At 36.3% G+C, this 12254-nt stretch overlaps 2 protein-coding genes across 3 annotated transcripts; both read right to left on the reverse strand.

Moving 5' to 3' along the window:
- Positions 1-300: 300 nt before the first annotated feature.
- LOC114516681 (homeobox protein Dlx4b-like) lies at positions 301-2574 on the reverse strand. Its single transcript, XM_028536225.1, has 2 exons — positions 2213-2574; positions 301-1537 (listed from the first exon to the last, which is right to left on the reverse strand). Exons 1-2 carry the CDS (start codon positions 2463-2465, stop codon positions 1113-1115), a joined length of 678 nt encoding a protein of 225 aa, XP_028392026.1. The 5' UTR covers positions 2466-2574; the 3' UTR covers positions 301-1112.
- Positions 2575-8617: 6043 nt separating this feature from the next.
- On the reverse strand, positions 8618-12237 carry LOC114522533 (plastin-2-like). 2 transcript variants are annotated; one of them, XM_028543254.1, is made up of 6 exons: positions 12033-12237; positions 11370-11914; positions 10773-11050; positions 10122-10340; positions 9442-9789; positions 8618-9362 (listed from the first exon to the last, which is right to left on the reverse strand). In XM_028543254.1, exons 2-6 carry the CDS (start codon positions 11785-11787, stop codon positions 8772-8774), a joined length of 1854 nt encoding a protein of 617 aa, XP_028399055.1. In that variant the 5' UTR covers positions 11788-11914; positions 12033-12237; the 3' UTR covers positions 8618-8771. The 2 variants fall into 2 exon arrangements, with proteins under 2 accessions (XP_028399055.1, XP_028399046.1); XM_028543245.1 differs by having other exon boundaries at positions 11370-12237.
- Positions 12238-12254: the final 17 nt, after the last annotated feature.

Raw genomic sequence — 12254 nt, forward strand, 5'->3', positions numbered from 1 at the left:
AATGTATCCTATCGCAGAAGCTTAATGTAAATGGTGTAAAAATTTCAACTGTGGTGATATAGGGAAATTATACATAAAATATATAAATTATTATCTATAGTAGAACCCTGCATGGAACTAAAAAATCCTCTAACAGGAATCAGACACACGTACGGTTCTGCGACCCTAGTCCAGATAATTATGATATAATTTATATAAGTTATCAAACTCGAAATTCTACCATTTGACCTTCAAAACAATGATAGCTATCGTTAAGATGCAGAAAAAACCTTTATTTTTTTAAAAAGTCCAAAAAGTTTCTCATTATTTCAGTCATAGAATTTGAAATTAACAGGATTACGAGGATTATGGCACGGCTTATTTGCTTAGGTAAATAGTTTCTTAAATGATTGCTGATTTAGCCATAACGTTCTTTAGTTATTTTGACATTCTGTTGCATGAAGTGTGTGTGGCTGGCAGCGTCATATCATTGAAGAACGGATGTTAGCAAGCAAGTGTCTTGGCGCGTCACGTTAACCCACGCCTTTGCTGTTTAAACCAAAACGAGAAAACATTTTCCGGAGTTTTCTTCTAATATTTATAATTTAAGTTATTACTACACTATAAATTTACTATATTTACATATATAATTCAGTCTAAATAGATTTCAATTCTATGTCAGTTAGTCTTGATGACTGTCATTCTCTGCATACGTTTTGCGTAAGTGTTGCCCTCTTATTTTCAAAGGTCGAGACACTCAATCAGATATCTGTGTTTACATTGTCAAGCATTCATGCAATCATGTGTGAATTACTTTACGACTTAGTGTTATCTTAACAGATAAGTGCCATTCTCTCCTCATATTAAAAACATCCCTATATCATTGATATTGAATCGCCCTCTCTCCCCGTTATACATGCACCTCTTATCTTCTAATATTTACAACTAGTTTTTTAAACTGTCTACGCACTGTGTTTTAGGTTATAACAACGGTGTAGCCGCGAGAAGAGCTTTTCATGCATCTCCAGCATAATTTTCTTAAAAATGATTTACAATCAATAAATAATCTTTAGGTATATTACCCGAAACGTGAATGTTTAAATTGAACACTGATTAAATGCAGAATTTCCGAGCTAATGCCTTGTTTGAAATGGAGAACTGCAGTCGAGCGGTGTTGAATTTGATAGAGACCAGTGTTCAGGTAGGTTATCATGTGTCCCTGGTGTCGTTGGTGAGCATGCATCATTCTCGCTTTTCTGTAGTGAACTCTCCCAAAGTGTTGTGGCCGCATTCTGTATTAAAGGTTTCTCGTCGGGAGTTCTTTCACCGCCATTTTTCATCAATTTTTTCACCTTAGATCTTTTATTTTGAAACCAAATCTTTACTTGCGTTTGAGTTAAGCCAAGTCTCGCGGCCAATTCTGCTCGTTCAGGTAGAGCAAGATACTGTGTACGCTCAAATCGTCTGTTTAGCTCTCGTAATTGATAACTTGTGTATATCGTCCTCGGTTTACGAGGTCGTTTACCTTTATTGTTCAAACGCGGTTCATCTGAGTGGTCTAAAAAGCGGAAAATAACATTCAAGTTACAGTTTCCTTACTGCAGAATATGAAGTGTTGATAGTTATATTCGGATCAGGCTCATGTTGGCTCCGATGTAGAAAAGAGGCTGGGCTGGTATACTGTCGTATGACAATAATTCAACTGATGTGTTATGTCTGTAGAAACACTATGGTGTTTCTGTCGACATCTAATCATTTGCAATGGCTGAAATTTCATTTTAAAACGTCAGTTAACTTCTCAGTATACTGAATATCTATTCTCTGATGAGTAATATGAAATTCGTGACATGTCAAACCTAAGCGATGCGAAGGTAAAAAGCCAATATTTCTCCCTGCTTAGCAAGACTGCTCAACTAAGACATCATGATTGTCATCTTAACCATTTTGAAATTTTCGCATCAATGTATGCTTATTGATCTGTTTAATAATCTCTTATTTTCCAAGACTTATGTAAACACATCTATATCAAATATTATACGGTAATTTACACTGCTCCATTTATTTTGTGATTACTCGCAGACACCGCGGTTTATTCAAGCAGATTGAGCGCCGTGCATGCACGTGCAAGAAGCAAGGAAAGTTAAACATTGGGAATGATTTATAGGTGTATTTACCGAGTCGTTTAGGAAGAGAGTTTTTACTGGTAGTAAAGACTAACCGCTATCCATCTTACCTTCGTATAATTCGCGCGGGACGTACGGTATATAAGCATGTGAAGTCGGTGGTGCTGGAGGGCCAAGATGATTCACTGGAAGTGGAAAGTTCATCCGAGTGCTGTAACTTGGAGGAAGATTATACTCCGTTCTCGGAGATCCAACAGCGCAGCGCGGATAATAAGGAGCATAGTGGTGGCTTAACGGAGACATATTTGAAAAATCCATGAATGCTGATTTCTGTAGCTCAGGATGTTCAATAGCGAAGTTCATACTGGGTGTTTTTGTTTGTTGTGATCTGCCAAGATCGATCTTTGACAGAAGTGTGTTCCTTGTCCAGGAGATCGTTTTGAGTGTCTGTCAGCTCAAGACCAATGAATATATATAAATGTGTTACCTCTAGCTTTTTTATTGTTCCTCGTAATTTATGCATAGGAAGAATTGAACAGCTTGCAAATGATAGCTTTAATTGGCTCTTAGAATAATGACTTCTTAATTGTATTGTTTCCTCGCAACATTAGTGAATTCACAGCAAACAAAGAATCTTTTCTCAACCATATGTCGGATAAGAGAACTCCAACATCCCTCTGAAGTTTGCCGTCTTCAGAGGCAAGGCTATTTTTTTTGCGTAGGTTTAAACGTATGAAAACGTTCTTACATGCATACACCGTGCATTTGTCCTCTTGATTCTCTGTAAGAAAACTGTAATCATTGAGGGTGGTGAAGGTCTCTTCTTGTAAAAAGTAAGCGACATATGTCTGTGACACCTTTCAAAATGACTTGAATCTAATTCAGAATTGCGAAATAATTTTCAAGTGCTCAGATCCAAAGCAGGGACATCAATTTTTAGTAGATCCTGATCGCGCAAACTTTAAATAGTTCTCATCGCAAGTAGCCCCTGAAATGGGCACTAAAACAAATAATGAAACTTCGACTGAGTGCACGAAAACTGCCTTTTATTGTACGCTCAAACAAGTAAAATTTCCACTGAAGATTATATATATTTCGAAGCACAAGAACTGTCCCAATTTTTCTATCATCTTCATTACAGATTGCATGACTTCACAACGGATGTCTATTTAGGAACATAAACAAGTTCCTTGGTGAAAAGGGAACCTTTCAATGTAAGGCCATTTGCATGTCTATCTGTCTATATATATGTATATATGTATATATAGACTGCAATTATACAACCATGTTTTGTTGTTTGTTGCTCGAAGTGCATATTTAAGCCTACTCAGTTCGAAGTAATGTTATAGAGTATTTATTTTGATGCATGCTGAATATATTTATCATTGCATTCAAATTCATTCACTGCCGCAAAGATGAGATCATGGTGGTTTCAAAAAATAATATAGCATTTTATTACAACTTTCGATTTTCATTACAGCAGAAATATCCCAATATTCCTAGTGCGAAATTTTCCAATTTCAATTATTTATAATAGTATTTTGCATTATCTACACTTTTTGTAAAAGAAAATTGTCATATACTGTCTGCGTGCTTGCCTTAATGACATTTTTTATTCTAAATTGCGCGGTTTACACTTACTTTAGTGACTCGTGTTGTGTCAATTATCGCAGCATTAGCGATGCTTTGCACTTGATGTTTTACCCTATGCATGCTTCCTATGTTTATATTACGTATATAAGAATCGTCAAGGTATTTTAGTACTTCCCGGTGGGATGGTCTGGTTTGCTTCAGTGTGCTATTTTAACCGCAATTATGCATACAGGGACTTTTTCTTCCTTGATCGATGATACGAGTTTACCGCACCGTGCTCCTTATCAGAACGCTCTAAACAGCCATGTAGTCTATTACGTGTGAAAATGTGTTTCCTTAAGACGTATCGAAATCACCGGACATTGTGGGAGTCATTATATGTGAAAAGGGATACGTTGATCTTCCTACATGAATATATACAGCCTTGTTTAAAAAATATTTTTAGATTTAAAAACGAAATCCCAGCGACGAAATATAACTATGGAAAACCTGAATAAGATTTTCTTGCGTTCGCTCAAAAATACAATTCCCGCCAGGAACGTTTGCCTCTTGACAGAGAAACGCGGCAATTAATCTTCATGTAGTTATAATTGCAATTATACTTCCTCTCGCTAACTCGTATTCCTAATAAAAGGTTAATTTCATGCGTTGCCTTGCTTGTAACTTATATTGTGCATGACTGTTGAAGAGCTAAAACCGCGTGTACACGTGGACTTCTATATTCTTCGAATATTTCATTTTCCTCATAGCAAACATAACTTTAGCAGAGAAAAAGAAAATAAAGATTCTTTGAATCGACTTTTGATCTAATTTCTCGGCATCCAAATGGGTGGGGCCATCTACGTCCATTTTTACGTCTGGACGTCCACGCATTTACAAATTATAGCATGCATATTTCAAATATGTTTTCGTAGTTTCTCACGGCAGCACCAGATACACGGCAATGCAGTTATATAGTGTATACATATCCTTGCAGCCGAATAGTAAATAAATATATTCGTGGTTATCGTCCTCACTGATCGTCCAGGCTGTTATTTTCTATATTGTGTTTTGTACATAATGAGCTGTAAATGAAATAGACCTAGCACTTTGAAAGCACATTAAAATTTTGTGTTAATGAGGTTCTTGGATTTGATTGCCTTCTTCATATCATTTCAAACTAACATGTTAAAGTAATTTCGACGTGATACTCGCAGTTCAACAGCTGTAAAATGCTCAGAAGTTTGGGCAAAACGTAAATAAACAGTCGACGTCACATTTGCCTAAATCGTAAGACTCGAAGTCTTGGACTTGTATACGAATCATTGATCCAATTCAGGGTGATTTTCCTCCCAATTGCCTCTCAGCTAACCATAAATAATTACATCAAGTATTTTCCGTCAAAACTTGTGAAATCTTATTGTCTTCGCAGTCGGCCAAGATATGAAAATCATTACAAACTGCAGTGATTGAGAATAGATCAATAATTAAGGTGAATAAATGAAAAGATTGCGTTACTGAGACATGATAGAAATGGCAAATATAAAATTGCGCTGTGGGTGAGATGATCGTTTATAGCGGATATAAAAATTAAGCGAAAAATTTATTTTCCTTTGAACTTTAATTAATAATGCCACATTTAAACTTGCCTCTTAGTATGTATGCCATTAATTTTCGCTGCTATGTGTTGTTATTTTTACATCCAAACAAAACTGATTCAATGGATAACAGGACTAAAACAAAATGATTTTGGGTGAAGAAGGTTCGATGTTATAACACAATACAATAGTTTCTAGCTATGTATGGGATATATGCTTCTCCTGGCTTGATCTCTTCAAATTAGAGAGAAAGAGAGAGAGAGAGAGCAGGTGTATTAGCGGCAATGAAAATAAATTAAACACAGGAGATTGTTTAAAACGCATCTATATAACAGGATTTTCAATTCATGAATAAAATATTCAATTTAAATCAGGTGCTAGATTTTCATTCATTTCTATTCTTTATGTATAAGTATACCTGTAACACGCCGGTGCCAATAGCAGAGTGACTAATTGAGTTTTGTCTCAATACCTTTAGCGTTTGCCGAATGAACTTAAAACATCGTGAACCCAGTTCAATATAATTTATATGAGAGTTGTCGCAAAAAAAGATCAAATATTAGGAGAAAGCATTACGATCGAGTCGTATAAGGCTATCCGTATAATGTTAATAGCGCTATCAATATTATTACCTTCCAATTACTCCTTAAAATCGTTGATTTAAGTTAAATTTTAATTTGTATGGATGAGCTACAATGAGGTAATAATTCTATAAAATAGGAGAGATTTTATCCGCTTTGATAAAACTGTTCTCTTGGGGTCCTGGAAGGGTATTAACCGTAAATGTTGAACGTATGTTACGTCAGAATGTACGCATACGAATATTCGAGTGTGTCGATGTAATCTGTCGTCTTTGAAATTTGTAAAATAAATCTATATAAGGTCACCCTTGATATATATGCATTGAAAAACTGACATAAGCTAATATGGATGGAGTTTCAAATTTAAAAGACCTGCTGTCGACACAAACAGAAAACCTATTCAGGGCGGAAGAAAAATGTCCAAGCTCCTTTATAGAGATTTGTATTCAATATTCGACTCAATGCAGAAGTACGTTAAATTACTTATACTATCCGTAAGCATTACCCAAAAAGTATTAATGAAAAAATATTGGACTCATTCCATAACAATAGATATAAGCTTAAGAATATTTTTTCAAACTATATGCGATGCCATTCTGTTTGTTTGGCAAAATAAACTAGAATTGTGCGGCAGTTACAGTGTATACAATATACAGCAGATGTGTTCGTGTTGAATGTGCAATATCATTTTGATTGTGCAACATATACCTTATGTATATAGCCTATATATAGCTATATAGATGAACGATACTCATTAATAATGCAAATTGTGACCGGGGGCAGGAGTCAGTTGTTTAGCTATGAAAAGGCCAGTTAAGCCCTCTCAGTATAGCTACAACTCTTATGAAAGTTTTTGCCTAAGAATTATCAATGCCTTATATATCTATAAATATGTAAACATTGCTGTTTTGTTTCCTCGGGATTTTTCAAATGATTTGATTTTCAAACACGCAGAAACCGATAACGTAACAATTTATTAACATCATGTGAAGATATCAAGATGTTTCAGAATTGGATGGCACATATTTATGTTTAAACCCAACCTTCCAAAAATGCATGTGTATACGAAAAGTGCCATTTTTAAGTCCATTAACAGGATTCAAACCAGCTGCCCCATAAAATTAAGTTGCATTTTCGAATTAACATGCACGATTTAACTGTCCAAGAATATAGTTGAGTTTTATCTAACCGACTCAAAATTATTATAAGCCCTGAACAAATTAGCTGGGGGGTCGAAGTAATCATTTTTTTAGAACAAGCCCCAACAAAAATTATTGGAGTTTGCATGGAACGTTTGATCCACAGATTGAAATTTGTTCTCGTGGTCGGTTTCACAATCCTCGACACAATCTATATGCATAAAGATATATATATCTCACATGCAGGAATATCTTCATCTGGGATTCAAAACAGTGTCCATTTATTGTTGTTTCAAACTGCGCTCTTTGCAGGTTTTCACAAACAATCTGGACCTAAAACTTGCTGAGCCGTTGTGTTGAGTTTGTTTGTAGTTTTCGTTAGTCACTACAGCAGTATTCCGGCCGTTTGTTCGATGTTATAGCTACAAGTGGCCGGCCAAACTTGAGAAATTTCGTAACAATTATTTGATTGCGATACGTGTATATATGATTGTTTTTGTTTCTTCATATTATATTTGTCTCCATAAGTAGCTATTTATTTCTTTTTCCGGCAACTTAGAAAGATAAGGAAGGAAGATTGATATGATACTGCATCAGCATAAATACAATCGTCCCCATATCTCACTAATAATGCACGGTATCACGTGTATGTTGAAGTCGTGCGGTCTAAATGATTTTTCTTTACCTCTTTCACGTTCAGTCTATGACATTGAAATGATACTATATATGTTAGTTAGATTATGATCTGTTGATAATCAACAGATTTTGAATAATTATCAGCCAGTCAATGCTCCATATCTAGCATGAATTAAAGAGCGAATGAGCGACTAGTTTCTAGAGAAATATATAACCATGCAATAAATGAAATAGAAAACGCCAGGCATAATATTTATTCATTTTATTCCGCCAGAAACACATGTCAGAGGAATAGAAAGAACAGAAAGAGTTTTGTTGCATGAGTATAAACCAAATGCATTGTTGTATATCACTTGGATATTATTTCACAAGGACAAGAGGATGTGTGTTATTAAGATTAGTGACGGTTTTAACCGTTAAATATCAAAATGTCATGCAGTGAGGCTCAATATCAGCTGCGGTACGCAGTCTTCAAGACGTCTTCACTGTTCATTTCTAAGGAGCATCACCCTTGGAGAATATTTCCGGAAGGACCGCACGCGTATTTTGCATTTAGTGTTTTGTAATCTGACTATCAGATACAAGCATGCAAAAGGAGTTGCAGTAACTTCACCCTAATGGACGGAATTTCCCAAGCGAAATCTTCCCATCGCTGGCATAAAAAAGCATGCTTTACAGTGCCCGAGTATAGGTGTCATTCCTCGCTTGAATAATTTTTTTAATAGGAAATATGTAAATGTTGTAATCATTGCGAAATTATGACCTCGGAACGGAAAGCTGATTTTACAGCGCAATATGTGAAAATGCATGTGAGAGATTAGATGGATATTAATTTTGAGCAATAACCCTATATATCAGTCGATTTATGACAGTTAATAAAGTGATAAAACACAATGACATAATTTGAATTTTGAGCAAGTATATTTCCATGAGAAATAGAAACATGTTAAATAATTTTAAATGAAATTTCCCTTAGTTTTACACGAGTGATCTCGATTACAATTACTAGTATATAGCACCTGCATGAATACGTATAATAATGAACATGAAGAATACTTATATTCCCAGTACTTATGCATTATAATCGTCATTTTAAGTACTGAAGTAATTGCGATTTTTGGATACTTTGTAATACCATGCATGTCAAGATTCACATTTCAGTCCGCTTGCCATGAGACAGGCGAAGATCGTCATTACCATTTTTGGGTTGACCTCCACAATATCTTCGGGCAGAGCATAAATGCGGGCACCAACTTTCCGAGCCATCGAGATAGCAAACTTTGCGTTGGAAAATTTCGCTTCGTCGGTGTCCGTCGTTTGCACTGCCGGATAGTACACTGACTTGGGTTTAATGCTGTCGATGAGGTCAATTATCGCTTGTGAAGAACCAATCGTAGGATCCTTGAAATTGGCAACCTTTGATGCTTTATCGCGTTGTTGAAGTTTTTCATTGACCCAGTTGATAATCTGTTCATCCTTGACTGGTTTATCAGATCCAGCAATAGTCTGCAACAGGGACAAGGTGTAAAAATGCATTGCCTGACTGACGAGACCAAGAATTAATTTCTTGCTTCCTTCATAAATATCCTGACCGCCAATCCCGACGACGGATAGTTTCAGTTCATCTGCGACCGTGACAACGTAGTTGCAGTTTTCTAATTTTTTCATTTTGCCCGATAGTTTCGGAAACGGTGGCATAGTTATGGATTTCCATTTTACAACTCCTGGTTTGATCTGCAGGGGGGATAAAAAAGAGATTGCATAAATATCATGTCGCAAATAACAAAAATTAATCTACCTGAAATTGATCTACCTGTTCAAATAGCTGAGCCAAAGCAATACCATCAGCCAAATCAGAAAAAAGATGGTGAACTTGCGGCTTGACTCCAAGACTATTGATCCAGTTTCGTAACGTTTTCTCTTCTCTTGTCTCTTCAATATCAATAACTTCACTTTCGTCAAACTCCAAAGATGGATGAGAGTTGAAGAGGTGACACATGAAAGCGAGGTTTAACTTGGGATTTCCTTCAACGATGTCGCTTGGACGAACAAAAGAATCACAATCTAGTTTCTTGGCGTTTTCCAATACTTTCTCAGCCCTCTTGACTAAGTCTGATTCCGTTATATGGGGCTCATCCAAGGGTACTGTTGGTGGGGCAATCTGCAATAAAAATACATGAATTAAATTTATTATGAAATCATACATACCCTAACATACAAGCTATCTCCACAACACCGTATGATTTTCAAAACACTAACGATAATATTATGCATGCATGCATACTAAAAAAAATTTTACCCAAGTTATTTGATTCTACTAGTCCTATTTCATGATAAGGTATATAGGCAGGTGTTCCTTATTACTGTCCTTATGCAAATCAATTTTTAAATAATTTATGTTTTGGACCGGCCACATATGTACTGGTCATTGATGAAATCGAGGCAATGTGTGATTAGAGAATGCAATGCATCGCGGGAACCATGTTAACACACCTTCTTCATGAGGACACTATAGACTTCAGAATCCTTGATATCTTCTGAGAAATTCTTAACGTTTCTCATATATCCAGTCTCACGCATATGGAAATTCACCCAGCGCAAAACAATATCCTCTGGCGAAAGTTTGGTGATATCAGAAATACTCTCGTCCCCTTCCAATAATGCAGAGATACCAGGGCAGTGTTTGATGTTAATCCTGTTGAAGAGACCAATCTAAACAGACATCTGGAGATCGTATTTTCGAACACGCAGGCTAGGCTTATACCCAGCTTATACTAAGATCTAATTCCCTATTTTTAATTGATGGTATACACTTTTTATACAATATACAATATAGCATGCCATTATTGGCAAGCATTTGTTGATGATCGGCGCGACATAATCAACATTCTCACAACTCAACTAAAATAGTCACTGAAGCAAAAGTATGCAGAGTGCATGTGCAGTGGATGCACAGTTTTGAGACTCCTGTTCGTTCGCGACGGACGGGCGATGCCATGTGTCAGAGCGTTTCGAAATATTTCACCCATCCATGCATCTTATATGTCAGTAGTTAGCTCAAAAATTGCTCTTCAATCGACCGTTATACGGCAAAGCGAACACAGCATGAACTCACTCCTAAACATTATCCATTTTTTAGCTTACCCTTATAATTTGCCAGAGTAAACCCAGGACAAGATGTGGTTTACCATCAATCAGATCTTCTGCCCCAATGTTTATGATGTTGCATCCAATTGCCAGGGCGGAGTTAAGAACCAAAGTTTGATTTTCATGGATCGTATAAACTGTCAATTTCTTAGTGTTCATCACTCGTTCATCAATTGTATTTGCAACTGCCCAGTTGATAAGTTTGCAAAGTACAATACCATCTTTCAAGGCAACGAAAACTGAATCGGGTTTTTTAGCGTCGATTGGTAGGTGATCTAAAAGAAATTTTCTATCATCGAACAGCAACATTACTCGTGATTACTGAGGAAATGGATCTATGATTTCATTTATTTGACTTGACAATTAAAATTTCAAACAGACATTTCAATGTTACTAAAAGTTATACAGTGTTTGGAGGTACATTACGTAAAACGGAGATTACATATTTATTTTACAGAAACAAACAATATAATGCAGAACCATGCAACCAAAGCTACTTGTCTATCCATTCTTCAATGATAACGTCATTTGCCGCTCTGGGCTAGTAAAATGTGAATTTTCTATCAACCCTTAAAAAATGCACGGTTTTTGTACCTTTCAATGATTTATCATCTCGCAAGCAAGTGTTTATCCATGAAGAAAACATCTCTTTTTCTGCGTCAAGGAAAGAATGCTTCGTGCCTTGCGCAGATGCTGCTGATGTGGAGACAGTATTAAGGTTTTCTCGTTTCTCAATTGTTTGCTTGAAACTTGCGCCAACTGCCTTGGTGCTTAATTTACTGAAGATATCAAGAAACTCTTCAAATTCCAACTTGTCACTTTTCCCTGCGGCTCTACGATCGCAGACTACTTTTCGTAACTTAAATTGCGGTATTTGTTCATCGCATTCCTTAATCAGCTCGTCAAAATTTTCGATGTTTATTTTCTCTGAATCAGGCAAAGCATATTTATTGAACTTTGCGCGGAATTCAGCAATCTCTTCAAATGATACCTTTTGCTTTAGTTCTGCCATAACGCTCGTCACTGGATCTTGCTGGTGGTGGTTGTTCTTGATTGATGACGTCACTGTCTCATGCAATGATTGATTACTTGACGCAATAGTTTCTATATGACATTGAGGTGCGCTTTCATTCCTGAAACTGAGAATATCAGTGGGGGGAGTGCATATTGTAAAGTTAGCGGTGTTAAAAAGTGCAATAACGAATGGATTCATCTTTTTCAGCAAAATACAATTTAAAACAGTAAAAAAGCCCTCACGATGGTAGGATGCCACTGTAGTGCTGATCCACATTAAGAAGCCAGAATCGACAAAATGATCATTTCCTTCATTTCATTTAAATCAGTGCCCTCCATACTCTTAGTAGGAGGAATAACGAGGATAAATGACTCCAGGCGCATGATAACTCTAGATCTCTCAATCAGAGGCACCTCATGACGTCATGATCTCAGATCAGTTAAAAAAACAAAGCGCTTCTTCGA

The sequence above is a fragment of the Dendronephthya gigantea genome, unplaced genomic scaffold (assembly GCF_004324835.1).
Source record: "Dendronephthya gigantea isolate DGI-Jeju-01 unplaced genomic scaffold, DenGig_1.0 000000F, whole genome shotgun sequence".
NCBI classification, from domain to species: Eukaryota; Metazoa; Cnidaria; class Anthozoa; order Malacalcyonacea; family Nephtheidae; genus Dendronephthya; species Dendronephthya gigantea.